General features: G+C 38.1%; 3 protein-coding genes across 8 annotated transcripts in view; 1 reads left to right on the top strand and 2 right to left on the bottom strand.

Moving 5' to 3' along the window:
* The first annotated feature begins 355 nt into the window (after positions 1-355).
* LOC144086987 (F-box only protein 47-like) lies at positions 356-4433 on the top strand. The gene is made up of 11 exons (XM_077617201.1): positions 356-527; positions 820-963; positions 1570-1731; positions 1900-1976; positions 2073-2147; positions 2230-2341; positions 2462-2635; positions 2704-2853; positions 3015-3157; positions 3828-3987; positions 4064-4433. Exons 2-11 carry the CDS (start codon positions 825-827, stop codon positions 4162-4164), a joined length of 1293 nt encoding a protein of 430 aa, XP_077473327.1. The 5' UTR covers positions 356-527; positions 820-824; the 3' UTR covers positions 4165-4433.
* On the bottom strand, positions 4432-7052 carry LOC144086989 (ADP-ribosylation factor-like protein 6). 2 transcript variants are annotated; one of them, XM_077617205.1, is made up of 9 exons: positions 6737-7052; positions 6588-6638; positions 6442-6503; positions 6279-6347; positions 6112-6206; positions 5655-5784; positions 5307-5362; positions 5168-5180; positions 4432-4932 (listed from the first exon to the last, which is right to left on the bottom strand). In XM_077617205.1, exons 1-9 carry the CDS (start codon positions 6857-6859, stop codon positions 4899-4901), a joined length of 633 nt encoding a protein of 210 aa, XP_077473331.1. In that variant the 5' UTR covers positions 6860-7052; the 3' UTR covers positions 4432-4898. The 2 variants fall into 2 exon arrangements, with proteins under 2 accessions (XP_077473331.1, XP_077473332.1); XM_077617206.1 differs by lacking the exon at positions 5168-5180.
* Positions 7053-8174: 1122 nt separating this feature from the next.
* Positions 8175-22399, bottom strand: part of epha6 (eph receptor A6) — a 153062-nt gene continuing 138837 nt past the window's right edge. For all 5 annotated transcript variants that reach the window (XM_077616720.1, XM_077616723.1, XM_077616721.1 and 2 more), the window contains 9 exons: positions 18735-18805; positions 17279-17404; positions 16199-16384; positions 13184-13245; positions 12697-12906; positions 12453-12602; positions 11073-11266; positions 10728-10877; positions 8175-10104 (listed from right to left, as the gene is read on the bottom strand). In XM_077616720.1, the coding sequence (XP_077472846.1) occupies positions 9990-10104; positions 10728-10877; positions 11073-11266; positions 12453-12602; positions 12697-12906; positions 13184-13245; positions 16199-16384; positions 17279-17404; positions 18735-18805 (1264 nt within the window). In that variant the 3' untranslated portion in view covers positions 8175-9989. The remainder of the gene's footprint in view (positions 10105-10727; positions 10878-11072; positions 11267-12452; positions 12603-12696; positions 12907-13183; positions 13246-16198; positions 16385-17278; positions 17405-18734; positions 18806-22399) is intronic.

Here is a 22399-nt window from a genome sequence, read left to right as displayed (position 1 = left end):
TTTTCCAGGAAACACAAAACTAAATAACAAGGACCACCTAGGGGCCGCATCATATGCTCGTATATGTCAAAATTAACAAAAAAATAAATATATAAACAATTTAATAAATTTAAAAAATACAAAAAAAATGTGATACATTTGCTTCAAAAAGGGACTTGGCACTTATTTTAACAACGTGACGAAATATTAGTGTTTTAAATAAAATGTATTAATATAAAGTACTTTGGTACTTGGAGCTAAAATAAAAATAAATAAATAAATAAACAACGGTGAAAACAACATGTGAATACGGGGATATACAGTTAGTAGCCCCGCAGAGCCAAAGTTGGCTTTTCATTAGCTCTCTGCTGTAAGAATAGATACGACAACTAATTACCACGAACTCATTATTTCAGAGGTGTCATTTTAACAAAGCTACTTGATAACCGCTGTACTTTGAATTTTTACTAGAGAGAGTACATTACATCTCGTATTAAAAGCAATACAGTATTAAAAATCACTGGCTGTATGACACGCTAAACTTATTGGTAAGTTTTTTTTCCATTACAAACAATAAAGCTTGGTCGTGTTATAATTAAGTAATAAGTATTTGGGGTAAACAAAGTGTGTCATTAACAAGTGGAAATAAAGCAGGGTTTATTCATTTTAAGTACATTTTATATGGTAGCTACTGCAAACATTTCGTAAACTAGCTAGTCAGTCAAATGTGCGAGCATTTATTTGTAAGCATTCTTCAGATGGATAAAGACGTCACCGAATGATGCTATATATAGTTATATCTAAAGCAATGATATGTTAATAAACGGTGACATTTGACAGTAAAAATGATGAAAAGAAGACCAAGAACATACGCTGGTCGTCGTCGAGGAATTGTCGTGAATTGCAACCAGACGATGGACGAGATGAGTTTTTTCCAAAAACTTCCATTGGAGATTTTTCATTTGATTCTGGACTACCTGTCAGGTAAGGTACCGCTGTTTTTTTTGGTTAAGATCACGATGATGATTCAATGGTACACGTATTTATTTCTATGTTTAAACAGCACGTCCATACAATAAATTAAAGTCAATTGATAAGTTCAGATTCAACCATACACTAAATTGGCTGACTGCTCTTAACAATTGTTAGAGCAACAATAAATATAAACTATAGGGTCACTGGCCTTGTGAATTGAGATAAATTATATAAACAGATTAAACCTAGGTTTAGGGATAAGATACGGTTTGCAATACAAGGGCCACAATAACAAATTACCTCTCAACATACAACATTTAGTGATACTACATACATGGGTCAGGAAACCAATCTACAATATTTAGGATGCAGACAAAAATAAGCTTCCACAAAATAGAAGTGAACAATCACAAATAACCAAAATATAAAATGCAAATAACTTTTTAATCCACACAATTGCAATTTAGATTTATGCATATACCAAATAGGGTGTACCCAGGCTATATCTCAGTCCCAGTCAGAAGGGAAAGGCTTTAATAGGCACGCAACCCTGATGAGTTGCACGAAATAAATTGTTGTGTTTTATCACCTGTACTTTGTATGTCTTTTTGATAGTGCTGGAAGTCAGTGAGCTCTGTTTAGCATCCACAGAGATGAACAGATATGTGGTGGACTATGTCAGCACCAATGCTTCGAAGAACAAAATGATGCACTATAGCTTCCATTACATCAATTGTCCTGAACAGGAATGTTTGGGTGGACATTTCAGAGCCCTGGGTAAGCAGCTGTGGATCTCTGGATGGATTTTCATATACTGTACAATGCTGACAATAATATTGGGCTTCCGGGTGAAATTTGAGGCCCTATTGAAATTTTATCCAACAGCCCAGCATCACCAACTTTTTATTAGCGCTACTAAATTTGTTTTGTTTAATGTTGTCTCAGGTGTGTTGTTCAAACGTTGTACAATGCTGCTACCAACAAAGGAAAGACTGAAATGTGTCATGTACAAGTTTTCACAGGTAGGAAAAAGAAAATAAGCCATGCAGTATGGTGAGATATTTGGGCAATCGTTTATACATTATTTAATTTCTTTTGAATTTGTAATGTTTTTGTAGGTTCCATGCTTCCTACAGGATAATTGCTCAAATCCAAATTGCATTGGTTTCTTCAGATATGGAATTTTTTTGCAGGTGACTTTTCAAACAATAAATTGATGGGTACAAAAAACAACACAAATATTTCAAATTATTTTACTATTCATTTCTTTTACAGACCCTAATTGCTGGCTGGGATGATCTGGAGTGCAAAAGAGTGTTCGACTTCTTGTGTGAAGTTAGCAATTTGGTGCCTAAAATTAAGGCAATCACGACCAATGAAAAACCTGGTATGATTTTCAAAAAACAAAGCTTTCGCCAAAATTCGGGGGCTCAGACACGGAACTTTCCGCCTACAAAATCCATGCATTACATGAGATGACGCATTGGTTTTCTCACCATGTCTACAGGGATGAAATCGTATGAAGAGTTAGAGCTCCGCTACTTCTGCCGTAAAGTTTTGCTGGACTTGTCACCAAACCCATCAGAATGTCGATTTTGGCTTCTGCAGCTCCTTAAACCCTGGCCATTGATCACCCAGGCACACCTACTCTTAATCCTGTATGGACCACAAGTGACTGAAGGTACGGTCATTATCACTCAGCCTGTCATGTGGTAGAATAGAATTGGTGGGCTGGGGTTCTTCCTGCAGGCTCCATCAGTTGGCAGGATCTCGTGGAACAGGTGCTGCCTCCAAATGCTCTGAGTGACCTGGCCAAGTCCATCCTTTTGCTGTTCAACAATCCCAAAAAGAAAGAATGGTCCATACAATCAACCCTGGCAGTCTTTGAAGAGATCACTGGTAACCTTTTCCATTTTCTTTGCACTGACCTTTGGATGTGAGATGAGGTAAATACTGGTTTGGCAACTAGTCTTGTGAGTTGTACTCTCGCTCACTTACTTGATGATCATGTAAACCAACTGAACAAAATAAACTGATTTGTTGTTCTTGTGTTTTTGCAGTCATTCCTCAGCCATGGCATGCGCATAATATTGCTCGTCTCTTGGTGCTATGTGGCAATAAACTGTGCTATAATGTCTTGGTGAATAAGGTCCAATCTGGACAACTCACAGCTGTTGCCACAATCATTGTCTTCATTATTCTGGTACGTATTTAATTCTACATCATTAATCTCCAAATTGCTTTTATTCATCCACAGGGCAGGTGTCCAAACTGGTCCTCAAGGGCTGCAGTGGGTGCAGGTTTTCATCTCAACCAAAGAAGAGGTTACATTTTTTCTGGTGTCTTAAAAGTGCAATCAGTTGATTGCTCTCCGGTGGTGTTGCGGCTTGAAAAAGAAACCACACTTGTTAACCTGTCTTTGCTGGATCAGTTGGAACAAAAATCTGCACCCACTGTGGTCCTTTGTGGAATAGTTTGGACAGCCTTAATCTACACAATAGATTAGGGGTGGCCAAGTACGGTCCTCGAGAGCCCCGATCCAGTGTGTTTTCCATATCTCCCTCCTCTACCACACCTGAATCAAATGATCAACTCATCAGCAGGCTGTCCAGCAGCTTCATACTGATCCCAATTATTTGATTCAGGTGTGTTGGTGGAGGGAGACTTGGAAAACAGACATAGATTGGCTCTGTTTTCACATGATAGACAGTGCATTAAAACCACCTTTTATTAATCATATGAAAGATAAAATCAGGACTTCCTGGGCTGTGTAGTGGGCTACTTACAAAAACGACAAACAACAATACTCCTATTGTCAACGAAGGTGTACATTTGATCTTAATGGTAACCCATTAAAAAAAAATTCTGTACAGGTATTTGAAAAGGACAACAATGCAATGAATTGGGCAGTGGATTTGGTAAAGCAGCTTCACAAGAGCTTCCGTTTAGCTGGGCAAAAGTTCAATTTCATCCGCCACCTGGAGTACAAGTGCTCAGATATTACGGCTGAGTTTCTTTCTACTTATGTAAACGGTAAGATGAGTCAGCCTGCCTCTTCAAATGACACCCCATCAGAAATCTATTAATGCTATTTACTATGTGACTCCAGGAAACGGTGATGCAAATGGAGAAATTCTCTTGACTGCCTGTCAACTTCTAGCTGCCATTGCAAGATTTCATACACATATCCTTGGAGGATTGCTTAAATAGGGGATAGAAGCAGAGATGGTTGCCTTTCTTGGCTTGAAGGTTGCATTACAAAATATTTAATATTTATCTAAAGTAAAATATTTATTAACATATTTTTTTTATTTGCATTGACCTTCTGTTATTGAGGTTGTATACTGACTGTTCTTGTGGTTAGTGTTGCAGTTTGTTCATATTGGACTATTGCTTTTATGGTCCGTGTTCGGCACCCTCCTAGGTGCAGAAAATTTGGAATTCAAAGTTGTCTTATTAAATGACTTGCAAGAAAAATAGTTGATGGATTCTTTTTTATTTTTCTCTCATTAAAAAACACATTATAGAAAAAAACCAAAAAGTATGCAAAAATGCATAAAAACAGTATTTTAATCCTCGGTGTTAAAAAGAATTTTTAAAATTTCCTACATATGATAACACTGTCCTCTGCCTGCTGCCCATGGCTGACTGGTAAAAGCTCCGGCACCCCACACGACCCATGTGTGAATAAATGGTACAGAAAGAAGATGAATTAATGGTAATACTGTAACATTAGCAATCAACATGAAATGAGGTTTTACTGAAATTAGCACAACAGGCAATATAATAGTGTCATAAGGATAATACTAGTATATTGTGTAGGTGAAAATTTTCTGATCATATTTTGAGAATAGTTGGTTTCCTATATAGATATGAACAAATCATGACAGCTAAGAATCCAGGAATGAAGTGTGAACATCCATTTGTCCTTCTGGATGGGTAAATCACTCATTCAGGTGGTCATTGTTTTGATCTGACCTAGTTAAAGGAAAAATACAAAAATACATTTATAGGTAGCTAATTGCCCTTATTCCAGGTTAAAAAAAATAGACAACGGATTTCTAGCAAGGTTAGATAGAAAAAAAAACATTTTAAGTTGGCTACCCCTTTTGGAGTTAAAATAGAGACAATGTTACATAAAAAAATAACATGAAAGGGAAAATAGAATTCACAACACATCACAATGCAAATCAACAGATTTATACATACTTACTGTGTAATTTGTTCTAGGAATATGAAAAAAGTCCAAATAAAGATGGTAGTCAGAATACTTGCATTCAAATTCTGATTATTAGCACATCTCAAATGTTTAAAACTTCACAAAAATATACAGATTTAAATGCCATTTTTACCTTGGAGCCAATCCATCCCCTCCTCTAAACCTTCTCCTTCGATAGCATTGCTAGCACTGTGAGACAAAAATAGCAGGTTGAGGATTTAATCATCTTCTAGCACGCGTTCACTCTCCCAACTTCAACATTTAAACCTGCCTAGTTCTTCATCCATCTGCCTTCCATCTGTCTAATTAGTAAACAAGGTGGTGAGCAGGTAAAGAAGAGTCACTAAGGTCAAGTCTATGCTGCCTTTTCTGCCAATTATACTTAACTACATTGCTTAGTTCAGCCATTTCATTTCAAGGGCACTTCCTTTTGAAAATTTGTATGAACTAAGCAGTATGTGTTTTAAAAGTTTAATATTACCAGATGTGCCAAGGTTTGTCTTTTATTTTCTCCAAACACAACATCTGAGAGACCTTGACAGATGACATGGCATCTCGTAGATCCATCTTGTTTGCAAAGAACAACACGGGCAGCTTTTTACAGCAAATATCTGCATGGCCACACATTGAAGACAAATGATTCTTGACCAAAGACACACAAGACAAAAGGATAACATTGAGATAGATATAAATAGGCCAAGTCCAAAAGTCATTCAGAATGAATCAAATCCCACAGGTGGAAGCCTTTTGCCAGTTAAAGGTTTAAATAAACTAATATTTGCAGATTTTTCATATTTAGCAGGCAGAAGAGATGATTACCAAGGAATTGGAAATGTCACACACATCCACGCACACAGACGGACACTACCAGTAAACCCTGAGGCATTATTAATACTATAAAAACCTCCTACTACTTGCAGTTAAACAAAAGAGCGCACCTCCGTGGTTGAGAAGAGTATCGAGCTCTTCTTTTGCGACAACCATCCTCAGTTTGTCACTGCTGTCTATCACAAAAATGATGGCATGACTTTCTCTGATGAAAAATGAGGACAAAATTGAGCCATTGTAATTATAGTTGGAAATGAGTAATGTCATGCGTATATACTTGTAATAGTGCTCCCACAGGTTTCTGTATCTACTTTGGCCAGACATGTCGAATACTGTGAAAGAAAGACTGTTCATGCAGGAGGAAAGAGGGAGAAGGAGGACAACCACATTAGAATCACATAAAAACATACTAACTGCTTTAAAAAACATTCAAAATATACCTTGAATTCTTGAACTTTTCAATGTTGAAGCCAATTGTTGGGACTATTTCTTGTCCGGGTATCTGGATGGACCAGGCAATCACCAAAGTATTGACATTTACTATATATGAACATGGATATAGCATTCCAAGTAAGATAGACTTTACCTGACTAACATGTTTCCACTCATTTGAGAATGGGCCGAAACAATTTGAATGCTGAAAACAAGCAATTGATGAATGTTTGATAATAAATGCACGACAGTTGATTGCAAATTTTCTACTCAAGGAGTTTGAGATCAGTTGTGACTACTTACATTCGTTGGTTTCATCTGGTTGATAATGGTACTTTTACCGCTGTTGTCCAGTCCCAAACATAAAACATTCACTTCCTTCTTTCTCACGCCGAGCCAGCCTGACAGTTTATCCAGCAACCCCATTAAACCCAACTGATACTTAACCTTTTAAATATAATGTGCTACGCATCAACCCATTAACTGTCCGATTACAAACAATACACTATGCAGCTTATAAAATAATCAAAACCTCAGATAAACAGGAGTGTTCCTTGTATTTGGAGAGCATGTTGTAACATGCTGGGATGCTGCATGTGCATCCCAGCTTGCAACGACTAATCCTATTAGAATGAATTAAGATCTGCAAACCCCCTAACCCGGCGACCTTATCTTGGTAGTGTGCACCTTTCTTTCTGATGAATTTGATTCATTAGGGTAATGCTGTTTTGCTTGACAACAGCCACAACAACAGCTGCTGTATTTTGCACTCACTCGCAGCCTGTCTCTTGTTCTTTTGACAGTCTCCATTTATTTTATCCGCAAAGACTGATTGTTGGTGTGAACCCAAGTTGGCAACCAGGATCAAAATATTGACGTACACATGGTTTCTTCTTCGGGTTGCCAGATAAGCGCTTCACCATGGAGAATCATGTGTTGTTATCATCGCAATGTTGCATATCAATCCGAAAAGACATTAATGTTAGCAAGGATCATGTGAACATAAAGCATGTGTAATCTACAACCTATGTATGTTATATCCCAAAAATCAAGTGAGTACAGGATATAGTCTTCAACCTGCGTCAGGGTTTAGTTGGTGCTGAATTCTTTGCGAGGTACAGTATTTATTCGCATATAAGCCACCCTGCGTATAAGCCGCACCCTTAAATTTGCCTTAAAAACGTAGACTTTTACAATTTCTCACATATAAGCCGCCACCTGATTCACAATTTTCTCCTCCATATTCATGGTTATAATAGGGAGTACAAATGTGTTGAAGGGAAAATCTTAAGAAAAAGCATTGCATGTAGTATTTCTGAGGTACTTTATGAATCAAAAGCACATTATTAGGGTCAATATCATAAGGAATTAATTCATCTAGTAATGGTTGTTTTCTTACTGCAAAACAGAAAATAACCAACAAATATTAAATGTCACTTTGCTGACATCTACCAGTGAAAAAGAGTATAGCAAGTTGTGCGCATACAAGCCATACTCTTGATTCAGTCATCATTTTTTTGTTACAAATATGGCTTATATGCGAGAAAATACGGGAAGGTAATATACGAGAGAAAAAAATAAAGTAAAAAAAGGGCGATACAAGCATGTCATTTGCAATGCCTTTACTTTGTTGCTGATATAGCATATCCTACTAATTTTCTCATATGAGTTGTATAAATACCCTGCTTTGTTTTCATTCTCTTTCAAAACAAACTAGAAAAAGGGACAAAGAGTCAACCTGTAGAGCTTTTCAGATTTATTTGCAAATAAATAACCGCAGTAACTGCCTCTTACAGTGTGCAAGATCTACAACATCTCTTTGGAAATTATAAAAAAATAAAATACAAGAATTAGAATCAATAGTATACTTGTACTTTGTACAAAAGAACGTTCTAACATTGCTCAGCAGTAGAACATGCTTAACAAACAGCATCTGATATTCTCCATTGACTGTAGATGGGTTGGTGCCAGTGAGAGTGCATGTCATCTACATAAAGTTGTTGTGTGTGTTCTTGCAACTTTCTCTTACCTGATGACTGGAGGCAATCTCTGAAAGAATGGAACAGTTCGCTGTGGCCAATTTAATGTCACGCAAATGGTTATGTCGACAACTTAATTGAAGAGTAGGTCCTTTAATTTTACTAAAATATATTTGCTTAAATGTGCACAGGCTGTAAGGCATACATGTGTGAGCATGTTTCTGTTGCAAGTAGAAGATAAATTAAGATGCTGCTGTTTATGTTCACCCTCTCTCTGCTAACTTAGCCATGAGTTTGAAAAGCTGCCAATCTTGCTGACTTCCGAGATTCCACCAACAAGTCTTATATTCATTTTTATTATATATCAATATATAATATACCACTGCATGTTTACCATTGTTTTCCCAGAATAAAGATTAATAACTAATGGCAAACATCTATTGGACGACATGACAACTACTGCAGATTCCAACATTTTCATTTCAGACTGCTCTTATGTACACTTGATTCCTATATTGCCACATATTCCACAACCTTTACATGATCACTAGGTAAGCACACAGTCCTAGCAGACCGACTGTAAAATACAGCCAGTGGCTTTGCACTCAACATGCACCGTTAGTTTAGACCGTACTGCCATTAATCACGTGTGTAACTGAACAATAATCTTTAATAATGATCTGAAATAATACACATTTATGAATAAAGTGAACATTCGTATGTTAAGACAACTGTGACGATTTTCAACTCTTAAAGTTGACATTCCAAATAGTTTTAACAATATTCTTTTCATGTGAAGGCAACCAATCCAGTTTAGTTCCATATTTCTATGTCTCGCATTGCACAATTATTCCTCTCTATGTGAGACACTGAGGTGACTTGATGATTATTGCTTGTCGGACACAAATAAATATGATTTTAAATAATATTCAGATTCCCAAGGGATTGAACAAATAGCTCTGCACATAAATAGATACGATTTTAATAATAATTACCATTAATTGTCTATACACTTTAACATTCAAGAATTCACCTTGCCTTGCTTCTTTTCAAGTATTTGTGTACCAGTCTCTCTGGAGAGAGAGAGAGAAAGAATAAAGCAATGCAATACTTTCATTATGGATGATCATATTACAAAATGAGAAGTAGTGAGAATTTTTTTTTTCTTCTTCTGAGGTTAAAACATTTTTGCACATCAAGGGTTCGCTACATGAGCAAGAAAAGAAAAAAAAATCCAAGGATTCAGTAGATTATGTCCATGAACCTACTTGTCTAAGATAATTAACCTCCACGCATAAAATACCGCAGCTGTAACAAGGCATTACATTCCCCTAAGTGAGTGCCTGGACCAGACTGTAAAGTATATTGGGCAGTCTAAAAATAGTCTGGCCAGACCAGGTGTACAGGGTAAGGGGTGTGTAGTAGAAAAAGAGTCCTTTACTACCATTCTGGGAGGCAGTCTGTCCAGTCCAATGAGTTCCTTTCAAGGCTCCAAAGTGTGTCTCTCACCTCTCACAGTCTTGACTAGATTTAACTGCCGTCAACTTATCCATCCCAGGTCATTTGAAAGGGCGACCTCATACATGGAAGCCTTTATCCTGTTCGTGCAGAATCTGGAGATGGAGGGTCTGTATGCTGCTGACGATTCTTCGTTGGTGGCCGATCAGATCCACTCCGATACGCCTCACATCTCTAGATGGAAAGAGGAAACAAACACACTGTAAAAAAAAAGGAAAAAAAACCTTCCTATCAGTCAGTCGTGCCAATGTAAGATTTTAAACAAACATAACTCAAATTGAAAAGATCAAATCCTGCTTAAAGTATATATTTCTATACATATACACATATATACATACATATATATATGTAAAAACAAAGATATTTTGTAGCAAATTTGTGTGTATCGTTTTCTTTTCCTGGTGTGCTTTATAGACCTTGGTGCGGGCAGGCGTAGGATCGATTCCCGCTGGGTGGTGGTATAATTGTGAGTACGAATGGTTGTCTGTCTCTCTGTGGGCCATGTGACTGACTGGCGACCAATCTACGGTGTAGTCTGGCTTTTGCCCGAACACAACTGGGATGGGCTCTGGCTGCCCTGCGACCCTTAAGAGATTGTGTGGTACCGATGATAAATGAATGAATGATAAATGAATACCTTATCAAAATTACTTACCTTAAATCTAGTTTGCTTGATTGTTTTTAGTTTAAACTACTTAACAGGTGTCCAGTTAAATTCAAATTTGGACTTCAAATTCGTATAACTTTCAGGCTAGAATGCACTTGTGATTTCTCATTATTTTGGCCTGGCTACTCACTCAATATTCATCCTCGTAACAGAATCCAGCGTGTGGTAGCCTGCTGCCATGAAGTTGCTTTTGTACTGACTCATTTTGATGGAGTCCAGCCAGTCGCCAATAGAGATGAACAGTGGGTAGTCCATTTCATCCCCGGGAGACTCTGGTAGACTGACATAATCAGAAACACAGTAAATTAGATACTGGCAACCTTTTATCAGCATCTCTTGGATTTGGAACATAATTAATTTCCCAGCATGACAGATTTCACCGCTGAGAAAATGTCTCTGAAAATGTTATTGGAAGCACTGATTTTGAAAATTATGTACTGCCTAGGAACAACCCATTGTACCTGACAATACCTACCTCTGAAAGTCCTCTACCAGTGGCAATAAGCTGCTGGGGTTGCGAATGAGTTTATCTAAGAAGGAGACGACATCTACAAATCTAGGACGATGGCTTCTTTCTGTCTGCCAGCAGTGCAGCATCAGTTGGTGGAGGGCAACTGGGCATCCCATTGGGGCAGGAAGCCTGTAACCCTCTTCTATAGACAGAATCACCTAGAAAAGGACAGGGATTTTTATTATTGTGTTTATATATATATATATGTATATGTACATATATAAACATCCAATCAATTTTAAATGAGGAAGGAGGGTTGGCAGTGAATCTTGGGCTCAATAGCAATTTTTTTCTAATTTTTAATCAGAATATTTTGGTTTATTTACCTATTTTACTAAAAAAATTGAAAGGTGAAAACTGTAAACTAATCTATTTCTTTTATTAATAAAAATAAAGACAGAGAAGTGAAAAATAAATGTTTATTCATTTTAAATGTTGGAAAAAAGGATTTTTTTAAAAGTTGGAATTCTTGGATGTTATTTACACATTCCTTTTTAGCAAGAAACCTAAATTCTGATGCACAAAACTTACTTTCACGCCCCACACAAAACGGTGTGGCAAATTTTATGTGCATTTCATTTCAGCGAGAAACATGAAATCTGATGCACATGATTTACTTCTCACACAAAATGTCGTAGTGGACCAGATCTGGCCCCCGGACCGCGAGTTTGAGGCATGATGTTGAATATAAGAACAAGATGAAATATTTTATACTATCAAAAGCTGTCATGCTGCATTGCATATCCAGTGGAGATGAGCAAGTTGATGCTGCGAGACTGCAGGTTAGACTTTGAAGCAATTCCCCAACAACACAAATCCTCCCTAAACCCTATGACCAGTAAGGCAGTTTTGCACTTATGCTTGCACTGCAGGTGCATGTACGCGCGCATATGTGTGTGTGTATGTGTGTGTGTGTGTGTGTGTGTGTGTGTGTGAGAGAGAGAGAGAGAAAGGCTGAAGGGATTATACGCATGTGCTGCTTTAACATTCATCTGGGAGAGAGATGGATATGCTTCCATGGTCCTTCCAATCCCTGACCAAAATGTTCAGGCACACTGAACCCACAGCTTTAAACTTCCCCTCAACAGGATCAAAACCTGATAAACCTTTGACTTTTATGCTCTTTCTTCATCTGACAGTTCATGATATCTAATGTTCTATTACTGCCCCCAGATTCTATCATCACCCCAGTATTTAATGAGACAGAATGGATAGAAAAGAACCAGATTCGGGAAAAAAGTCTCTAGTTTAAAAATTGCTTTCTAATTTAGACAATCACACAGACACCTGAAATATGTCAGTGTATTTTTAAACTCCTATTTATTTACAACAAACAAAACTCACGTCCTGATTTGACATCTCCCAATATGGCCGCTCTCCATAGGACATCACTTCCCACATGACAATCCCATAACTCCAAGCATCGCTGGCTGAAGAGAATTTTCGGTATGAGATAGCTTCGGGAGAAGTCCATCGAATTGGGATCTTTCCACCCTGATTACATGTAAAATTTTTCAAAAATGAATAAATCCCATGGCGTGAATTACTTTGAATATTAAAACAAAATATATAAGACAAAAGACCTCACCGTTGTAGTGTAAGCAGCCTCAGGATCATCCTCCAGGATCCGAGACAGACCAAAGTCAGACACTTTACAAACAAGGTTGTTGTTGACTAAGATATTTCGAGCTGCCAGGTCTCGATGAACATAGCCCATGTCTGACAGATACATCATTCCTGAGGCGATGCCACGAAGCATACCCACTAGCTGAATGACAGTGAAGTGACCATCGTGTTGCTGAGAGGGAGAGCAAGGCACACACGGAAGGAAGTAGACAATACATAAACAAACAGTGTATAGCCTTAAGACATTGACAGTGTATAAGATTGGGGGCAAAATAGGAAAGATCCAAACAAAACAAAAAAATTAAACTAGTCTACAGTGAACAACAACAACAACAACAACAAAGTGAAAAACCATTTGAAAACTAGACTTCAACTTTAATTTCCCTCTTAAATTTCAAAATAGGTTACACATTGCTAATTATATTCATGTGGCCACTTTCAATACGTACCCGCAGAAATGAGTCCAATGATCCATTCTCCATATATTCCACCACAATCATCACAGGCCTGCCTGCAAATACACATGCACAAATTTCTCAAAGTGTTTCAAAATCCACCAATTCACACAGAAATGGAGGGATTAAAACTTGTAATACATACTTAATCTGTTTGATGCATTAATTATCCAGTTATTTCACTCAACGATATTCCATCTATATCTGGCCACATAAACTGATTTCAGTTAATCGTTTCATGCATGAATTATATATATAATATATTTTAACCCGTTCGAGCACCCATTTAACAAATTGGCTGACATTGATGGCGCTAGATGTTTAAACCATTTAGATTTGGAGCAGTGAGTAACATTTGACCCGCTCAGTCAAAAAGAATTGGTGTCTACCATTATAAATCAATGGCACTGAAATGTAGTCTTCCCAGTTTAAATTAATTGAACTAGCATTGGCATCAAGAACATGCAATAAGTTAAATCCTATGAATAAAACATTAACGGCAGCCTGGCGGCTGAGTCGTTGGCACGTTGGCCTCACATTTCTGGGGTTGAGGTTGTGAGTATTCATTGTGTAGAGCACATGTGTCAAAGTGGTGGCCCAGGGGCCAAATCTGGCCCACCGCATCATTTTATGTGGCCCGGGAAAGTAAATCATGAGTGCCGACTTTCTGTTTTAGGATCAAATTAAAATGAAGAGTATAGATGTATATTAAATTTCCTGATTTTCCCCCTTTTAAATCAATAATTGTAATTTTTAATCATTTTTTCTGTGTTTTTAGTTCAAAAATTATTTTGTAAAATCGAAAAATATATTTGAAAAGCTAAAATAAACATTGTTTTAGATCTATAAAAAACTGAATATTCAGGGCTTTTAATCCATTTATTAAAAAAAATCTAAATATTACATCTAAAATGGTCCGGCCCACGTGAAATCAACTTGACGTTAAAGCGGCCCGTGAACCAACCCGAGTATGCGTGTTCTCCCTGGGCTTACGTGGGCTTTTCCTGGGTATTCTCGCTTTTGACCACATCCCAACTACTCAACTGCAGGCCACCTACTTCCATGTTTATTAATTTAAATTGTATTAGATTAGTTTTGATTAAGATTGTAATCATGCATGAATATATTCTTCATTATCAATCATCATCAATAATATATATATTTTTAAAATCACTCATTTTTATATATGTTTAAGTTTTTCTACATGACAAAAACAGTCATGTTACCTACAACGTGTCAAAAGTATCAATAAATAAATAAATTACCAAAAATATTCACCTGCTCTATAAAAGGCTAAAGAACTTAAGTGTCAACTATTGAATAAATTGTCCACTGCAGTCCCCACTGTCCCTGAAACTGTGGGCAACTGAATTTGAAAAAGGAACAAGACAACAAACACATTTTAGTCTGCCAAGTTTAGCTCAGCAGAACTAATTAGCACAATCTGGACCATAAAACTTGTACAGTACAGTCCATCAGCAAAAAACAACAACAAAAAAACACATGCACCTGTTTACCACACTAGTGTGTCACCGCTTATTTGATTGCAGGTATGTCTGTCAGTCACAGCACAACACACACTCTAATTAGTCTCCAAAGATCAACAACAGATGGAGTGACTGAAAATGGTGGGAGGGATGAAATAGGGAGAAAGACAGAAAAACGACTCATACTGAAAGCACCAAGTGACTCTGATCGTAACAAACCGTATGTGTAAACTGAATGGAATTGACCCGAGAATTAATTGCTCATTGCATGCCTGCATGTATGTTGGCTGGTTCATGATCAAACTTTACTTGCATGGATTATATTATACACATGTATAATTTATTAAAATGCTAAAATTTGAAAATATTTTCAACACAACATCCTCCAAAAAGAGAGATACTTAAAATATCTATTTCTGGATTGAAAAAAAACTTTTTGGTGCAGTTAATCAAACGCTCACACTTGCAGTCACTATTTATTCTCTTTTAAAAATTCCCTGCTACTTAAAGATAATATTAATTAAAAAAAGACCTGGCATCCACATACATGGCCATCATATTTAAGGTCATGTAGGTCTTAACATTGACATTTGATATGCAAGTGTGACCCACAAAAAACAAAATATCCATATATGTCGATGACAGGTCTCAATTATAAATACGGTCTGTAATCTTCACACTACCACTCGTTGGTGCAGTGGTTCTTTCGCCTGACTGTGGTGTGGGCAGCATGGGGTTGATTCCAACATGGGGTTGATGAGAATGTGAGTGTCTGTCTATTTGTGCGCTATCACTGACTGGCAACCAGTCAAGGGTGGAGTCTGCCTTTTTCTATAAGCGGTGTTAGAAATTAATGAATAATCTTCAGAATATAACCCCCCCCCCCCCCCCCTTACTGTAGCAAACAGTTTTTAGCAAAGTCAAATTCATTGTGTGCGGTCGATTGGTTGCCGGTCGTTTGGTCGCGGTCGTTTGGTCACCCTGACCGCGACAACGGGCGACCAAAAGACCGGCGACGAAAAGACCGGCGACAAAAAGACCGGCGACAAAAAGACCGGCGACAAAACAAGGTAAAACAACACGGTCTACGCATCAATAAAAGCCAACAATGGCCATGAGCAGTTTCACTGAGCCGACGTGTGAGTGTATAAGAGTTTGTATGTACATGCGTTGTCCCTTTAAGAAGCTACGTCCGTCAGGGTCTTAACAAGTTCTCCAACAAAAAACAATAAAAGTCCTGGAAATTTGGAGCTTTTCTTTAGCCTAATAATTACTAGGGCATTAAGTATGACTAAATAGTAATTCACAGTTTGTATTTAGGGAATTTGAGCAACGATTTAAATGGTAATTATCACTTACCTTCCGGGCGACCAAAAGACCGGCGACCAAAAGATCGGCGACCAAAAGACCGGCGACCAATCGACCGTGTACCAAATTCATCAGTTCCAAAATTGTGTGTTAAATTGAAGGGAGACCAAACTTTACTGTTTACAAAACCTTGCAAAAAGACAGATTTTCTTACTTTTCGTGACTACGCCCTCAAGCCTGATGATGTTTGGGTGGTCAAACTGGCCCATGATGGAAGCCTCACGCAGGAAGTCACGCCTCTGACGTTCGACGTAGCCACCTTTCAATGTTTTTATTGCCACAGCTATCTCCTTCTTTCCTGGTGTTCTGAGGCGGCCACTGCATACCTCTCCAAATTCACCTGGAGTGAAAAACATCTTAACTCATTCACTGTCATATACGACAAAGCTCCATTTTAAAAGCGATCACTGATGACTCCCTCAGTGGATTGAACTTCTTTCACTGTCAATTGCAGCCAGTGAGGATATTCCTTGAAAGACACCAAATTAAATATAAATAAATAGATAAAAACTGAGGTTTTAAGGGCCGTGAACAATTTTGTTTTTATTGATTTATTTTTGTTGACATTGTATTTATTTGCAATTTGACTTATTTAAATATATTATTCCATTCATTCTTTTTTTGTGTCATGGTCACAAGGGCGCTGGAGCATATCCCAGCCAACTGTGGGTAATTGGCATGAGACATTGCCGGCCAGTCTAAGTATTATTTCATATATTAAAAAAATACAAAACTAATATGATTACCATTTTTGTGAAATACCAAATGCTAAGTCACATTCCCTATTAGTCAAAGCACAGGGTGAGACATTATCCAATTCCAACTCGTTTTCTGATCCCTTATAAATTATAAATACACTTCAATGAGTAAATCTATCCCAGTAAAGGTGAAGGTTGGTAAACTTTAACACCACCAGCAGGTACCTTTCAGCCCCACCTGGGGGCAGTCTTGCAATTCACACTCAACTGACTGGTTGCCTCAGTATTACAAATTGTGTCCGTTTCAAAATAAGTACCCCCCCTGCCCCCCACCCCATCTCCCTCAATTTGTGAAAACCTTATCAATGCAATACTTTCAAACTAATTTCAATACAAATGCTAATAGTTATTCTCTTTAGCGTTTACATTACAAATTATTTTTTGTCACTAAACATAATGACATCATGGCCTAAAAAGCAAATTTGCAATGTAAATACTTCAATAAATTTGTGAACCTAAAATGTCCTGTATCATACCGGCTCCAATAACCCGTTCAATGCGAATGCGAGATGGGTCAATCTCCTTGGTAAACTCATGGACAGCCTGTGTAGGGTCTTCATAGGTGTCAGGGTCCACGTATGTCTTAATCCCGGGGAAAGGAACTGCAAAATTTAAACGACAAAGTAGTATGAAGTTGTGGAATAACAAAAAAAATGGTTTTGCTCTTTAATATGTTGATCAGGTTGAAGGGTGAAATTAATTAAACTGAGATGATGATCTTTTAAAAGAATGTAATTACTCTCTTGAACACCTTTAATTAAAAACTGAAACTACACCAAAGCGGAAAAAAACATGTAATCTCTCAAAAACTGCACAGGCCAAATTATCACACGATAAACTCAAGAGGCATCTTGACTGTATTACTGAACTTTATTAACTTGTTTAGGGTCTTGTTTAATGCAAGCACCCATCCTGCACAAGTGTCCTTGAGCAAGTCACTAAATCTTTACCAGAGCCAGACTGCCTGCAGAAGCGAAGTTAGACACAAGCTGCGCTTTGCCTTGGGTGATCGATACAGTATCACAAAAAACAATAGCTATCAGTTGTCTCTGATGCATGAAGCAACAACTCAAAAACCCTTAGGACATTGTCTCGCTCTCACAAAGCTGAACACCATTTTCAACAGATAATATAGTACAAAAATGTTCTTCATTGTACCTTCGCTGGCCACTTCATTACATAATCTTTAAGCGCCTTTAAATGTGGATATGTGAGGTTTGTTATAATGCAAATGCAACTAATTGGTAAAGTCCATATTTGTTGCTTAATGAGTGACGTGTACAACTAACAAAATCCCTATATAGCTATCTAAGTTTTGATTTTAGGGCGTATGCTTGGCAAATGTGGTAGTACTAACAAAAATATTTGTATACATAATACATAGAAAAAACATAATAAACTTAACTTTTTTCTGTATTTTAAATTTACTTGACAATTTACGTGCACCTATTGAAATCACCAGTGTATTGCTTTCCTTCAATAGACCCTCAGTCTCATAAACAATTTCCCTTTGCCATCTTCCCGTCTCCTTACCGTAATAGTTATCCTCCTTTCAAAACTCCCATTTCAATTTTATTCCAAGGTTGAACCTCCCTCAGTACATTATCACATTTCCACTATCCTGCTCTCATTTTAATTTAGTCTTGTGTCCGGAAAAGAGACATAAAGGCAAGGGAATAAAAAAAATCACCAGGTGAAGTGATGCTATATTGGGGTGCTCAAAGATTTTACAACATGCAGCCTTCATCCATCCATTTTTTTTTTACCTTGCACATCCACCGTGATAGTCAATTAATTGAAAGGCACAGACAGAAAAACCATTCACATGCACATTTACACCTACGGATGATGTAGTGTCTTCAATGAACCCATAAATGTGTGATTTTAGAATGCTGGGGACAGTTGAGTATTAGGGCCCCCCAATTCATTTACCAAGCCCACTGTGATAATCGTTCCTCCTTTTATCCTCAGAAGTCATCTTGGCCTTGATGTACCATTGGCACCTGCAAAATAGACAGATTGAATGATGTTCAAGTGGGCTACTGACTATATTTGGTCTTAAAAAAAATCTCAATTATATATTTTTTAATATTAATCAGCAATGTATTTTTACTTGATTGTTTATACAAATTTTTAATACATTTTAAATAAATTATTTCAAATGTTAAAAAAAACATTTAAAAAAATAACAATGGGGCTCCAATAACATTATTATTTTATATGCACTAGCATTTACCTAATTGCCTGCCATTGACAATAATAGACATCCAATTCATTTAACCTGGGAGAATGACTGAGTGCCAATACGTCAGCACCATTGACGGTGCTAGATGTCCAGTTCATTTTGACTGAGTGCGGCGTGACCGGACGTTTGGTCGCCGGACTTTTGGTCGCCGGACGTTTGGTCGCGGACGTTTGGTCGCCCGGACCCAAACAACCGGCGACCAAAAGTCCGGCGACAAAACAAGGTAAAACAACACGGTCTATGCATCAATAAAAGCCAACAATGGCCCTGAGCAGTTTAACTGAGCGGACGTGTGAATGTATAAGAGTTTGTATGTACATACATGAGTTGTCCCCTTAGGAAGGGACGTCAGTCAGGGTCTTAACAAGTTCTCCAACAAAACACAATAAAAGTACGGGAAATTTTGGGCTTTTCTTTAGCCTAATAATTAATAGGGCATTAAGTATGACTAAATAATAATTTGCAGTTTGTATTTCGGGAATTTGAGCAACAATTTTAAATGGTAATTATCAATAACCTTCCGGGCGACCAAACGTCTGGCGACCAAAAGTCCGGCGATCAAAAGTCCGACGACCAAACGGCCGAGTACCGGGTGCGGTGAATGATTTCTCTTCCAGTCAAAAGGAATTGGACTTCTGATGGCAGCCAATGAGTAAATGGTTGTCCCGTAAAGGGTTAAAGATAAGCTAAATTCGCAATGAGCAACTTGATTGAGAAATCTGTTGATAGCTGGATGGGTGTAAGCTATCAACATTTGTTTCTGTTTAAACTGTGTGACACATGAGAAAGATGACAATCAGCCTTTTTTGTACACTGTTCCTGAATTTCTACAGAAGCTTTTATTTTCATTCTGGAGTGACCTCTGCCATGATGAAAAGTGCATATTTTACTATACTTTTATTAAGGGTATGGTAAGTGTATGGTGGATATAGTCCTAAACATTCTTCATTTATAAAACATTGAGACATTCCCAGCACTTTGAGAGCAGTACAGCCAATGCTGGCACTTGTTTGTCTCTCTTGTTTGTTAAATCTGGCACACAGAAATGGCTGTACGAGGCGGCAGTTTAGCCACAGGCTGATGTAAAGCTTTTTGGGTTCTGAAGTTTAACACAAGAAGGTATGACGATACACTGTAACGTCTGTAAATCGACTGCTTCAAGCATTCTTGGGAAAGTACTACTGTGTCAGAGCTACGTGCGAGTGTGTCTGTGCAGGTTTTACATAATCTGGGTGACCGGATTAGAGGTAGTATCAGGGCGCTCTGCGCCACAGGTTGCCAGCGTGTGCTTTGACTGAGTTAAAGCTGTGGGGTCCTGGACACTGATGGACACTGCAGATAGCACAGCAGGTGACACAGACGGGAAGAAAAGGAAGGCGATTTGGAAAGCCATTGTTGACCTCTGTTGATGGGGTCAAGCTGTTCATTAAAGAAGTGGCGGCATGCACCGTTATCAGTGGTTTCCAGTCCTTTCCTCTGATCCCCTATAGTCCCCCGGTCCACTCTTTCACTGACTGACTTTCATGTCCAGGCCGCACACGCAGACGCCGACATGAATACTTGTTAGGAGAAGAGATTTTTTTTTGCAGGGCACGCACACATTTGCACAAGTATACTTAAAAAAACAGGGACTTCAATTAAAGCACTTTGCCCAGAGCGCTAATCGAAGCATAACATGGTTTCGAACCACTCCTCTAATGCGTTCACATTCCGAACAGTCATATCATCATAGCAGAGGTCACTCAATAATTAAAAAGAAACTGGCACAAAAATTTAAGAAGTGTTCAAAAAGATGTTTCATACACAGTTTAAACAGCAACAAATTCAAATTTAAGGAAGCCTTTAGAACAGCAAATGTCCTCCTCGTTACATTTCAGTTCCTCTTAAATCCTTCTTTGCAAAGCTCCCAATGACAAGAGCCCCATGAAAGCTCTCTCTGTTTTCAAGCTGCTCAAGTACATTAAAAAAGACCAAATGTCCCCCCTACACAGGGCAAGAGGACTACATATTGCGATCAAGTGATATGCTGCTCAGTATGTGTTTTTTGTAATGAGGGGGAAAAAAGACTACCCAGCCAAGCTTGAAAAACTTGACTGGCAGCAGAGCCCTCATTATTACTGTCATCCAAATATTTCATGCCAAATGATAGATTTCACACCTTGCAGTAGCTAAACACAGAATGTCACAAAGTGTGAGATGAGGTAGGGCTACAAGTTCTGTACATGCTACACAGTCAACCATTTTTATGTTAGCTGTTCGTGTCAAAATAGAAATTTGTCATGCACTAAAGTGGAGATGGAGCTGATCCCTGCCAACTATGGTCACCAGGCGGTGAGTTTGTGGCCAGCCAAATCGACAGACAACCTTTCATTTTCACATTCATACCAATAGGAGCAATTTAGAGTGTTAAACCAGCCTACTCTGCATGTTTTTGGAATGTGGGAGGAAACCGGAGTACCCGGAGAAAACGTACGCAAGCTCGGGGAATACATGCAAACTCCACACAGGAAGGTCCGAAACCTCGGTTCCAACGCTCAATTTCAGAACTGTTAGGCCGATGCTGCGCTAACCCTCGTCCACTGGGCTTATTGCCATTATATTTGGTCACGTGACCAGACGTTTGGTCGCCGGACTTTTGGTCGCCGGACGTTTGGTCGCCCGGACCCAAACAACCGGCGACCAAACGTCCGGCGACCAAAAGAATCAGTGCATCTGATCATAATTTTAATTTGATGTCTGATCAGATTAATAAAAATGAATCAAACATCAGACAATGATAGATTCATTTAAACTGGAGCCTGTGGTTTAACGTTTATCTTTTAATGTCAGTGATGGCACTCGATGTCCATTTCATTTTGGCTGGAAGGAGCGAATGAACAAATTTGTCATTTGCCCCTCTCAGTCGATCACAGCCAATGAGTTACTCAAAGTTTTGGCTTCGTGTAGTTTATAGCAATGTGTTATGACAACAATTTTTCGTTTTTAAACACCAAGCTTTAATCAAATTAAGGTTTGCTGGATATTCTTTCTATTGTCAACTGAAAATATCTCACTCAGTTTTCATACAATTGAAAAAGCTCTGTAGTCATCTGCCCGCCTGTGTGCATGACTCGTCCACTCAATTTTTGGAGAGGTCACAATGCAAGCATGTGCAACGTTACTGAGTCCTTTCTTGAGCGAGTTTCAGCCCACACATTCAGAATTTCTGTGTACTTATTTATTGAGTAGAACTGTTCAATAAGATGCCACGAGGCCAAAGAACGTTCCAAGTGCTGGGCCTTTTCCTCCAGAAAACTTGGAAATCCTGGTAGTATATAAGACTGTTAACTGTAGTATTACATAGACTCAATTA

Source organism: Stigmatopora argus, chromosome 13 (assembly GCF_051989625.1).
Source record: "Stigmatopora argus isolate UIUO_Sarg chromosome 13, RoL_Sarg_1.0, whole genome shotgun sequence".
Lineage (NCBI taxonomy): Eukaryota > Metazoa > Chordata > Actinopteri > Syngnathiformes > Syngnathidae > Stigmatopora > Stigmatopora argus.
Note: the sequence above shows the minus strand (reverse complement) of the source record. Positions and strands in the feature narration are given on the sequence as shown.

Coding starts and splice junctions, on each gene's coding strand:
- LOC144086987 (XM_077617201.1), top strand. CDS start 825: ATGATGAAAAGAAGACCAAGAACATACGCTGGTCGTCGTCGAGGAATT. Junction 1,732..1,899: donor TGGACATTTCAGAGCCCTGG/GTAAGCAGCTGT, acceptor ATGTTGTCTCAG/GTGTGTTGTTCAAACGTTGT. Junction 2,342..2,461: donor CACGACCAATGAAAAACCTG/GTATGATTTTCA, acceptor CCATGTCTACAG/GGATGAAATCGTATGAAGAG.
- LOC144086989 (XM_077617205.1), bottom strand. CDS start 6,859: ATGGGGTTGCTGGATAAACTGTCAGGCTGGCTCGGCGTGAGAAAGAAG. Junction 6,504..6,587: donor AGTGGAAACATGTTAGTCAG/GTAAAGTCTATC, acceptor TGGTCCATCCAG/ATACCCGGACAAGAAATAGT. Junction 6,207..6,278: donor CTGTGGGAGCACTATTACAA/GTATATACGCAT, acceptor ATTTTTCATCAG/AGAAAGTCATGCCATCATTT.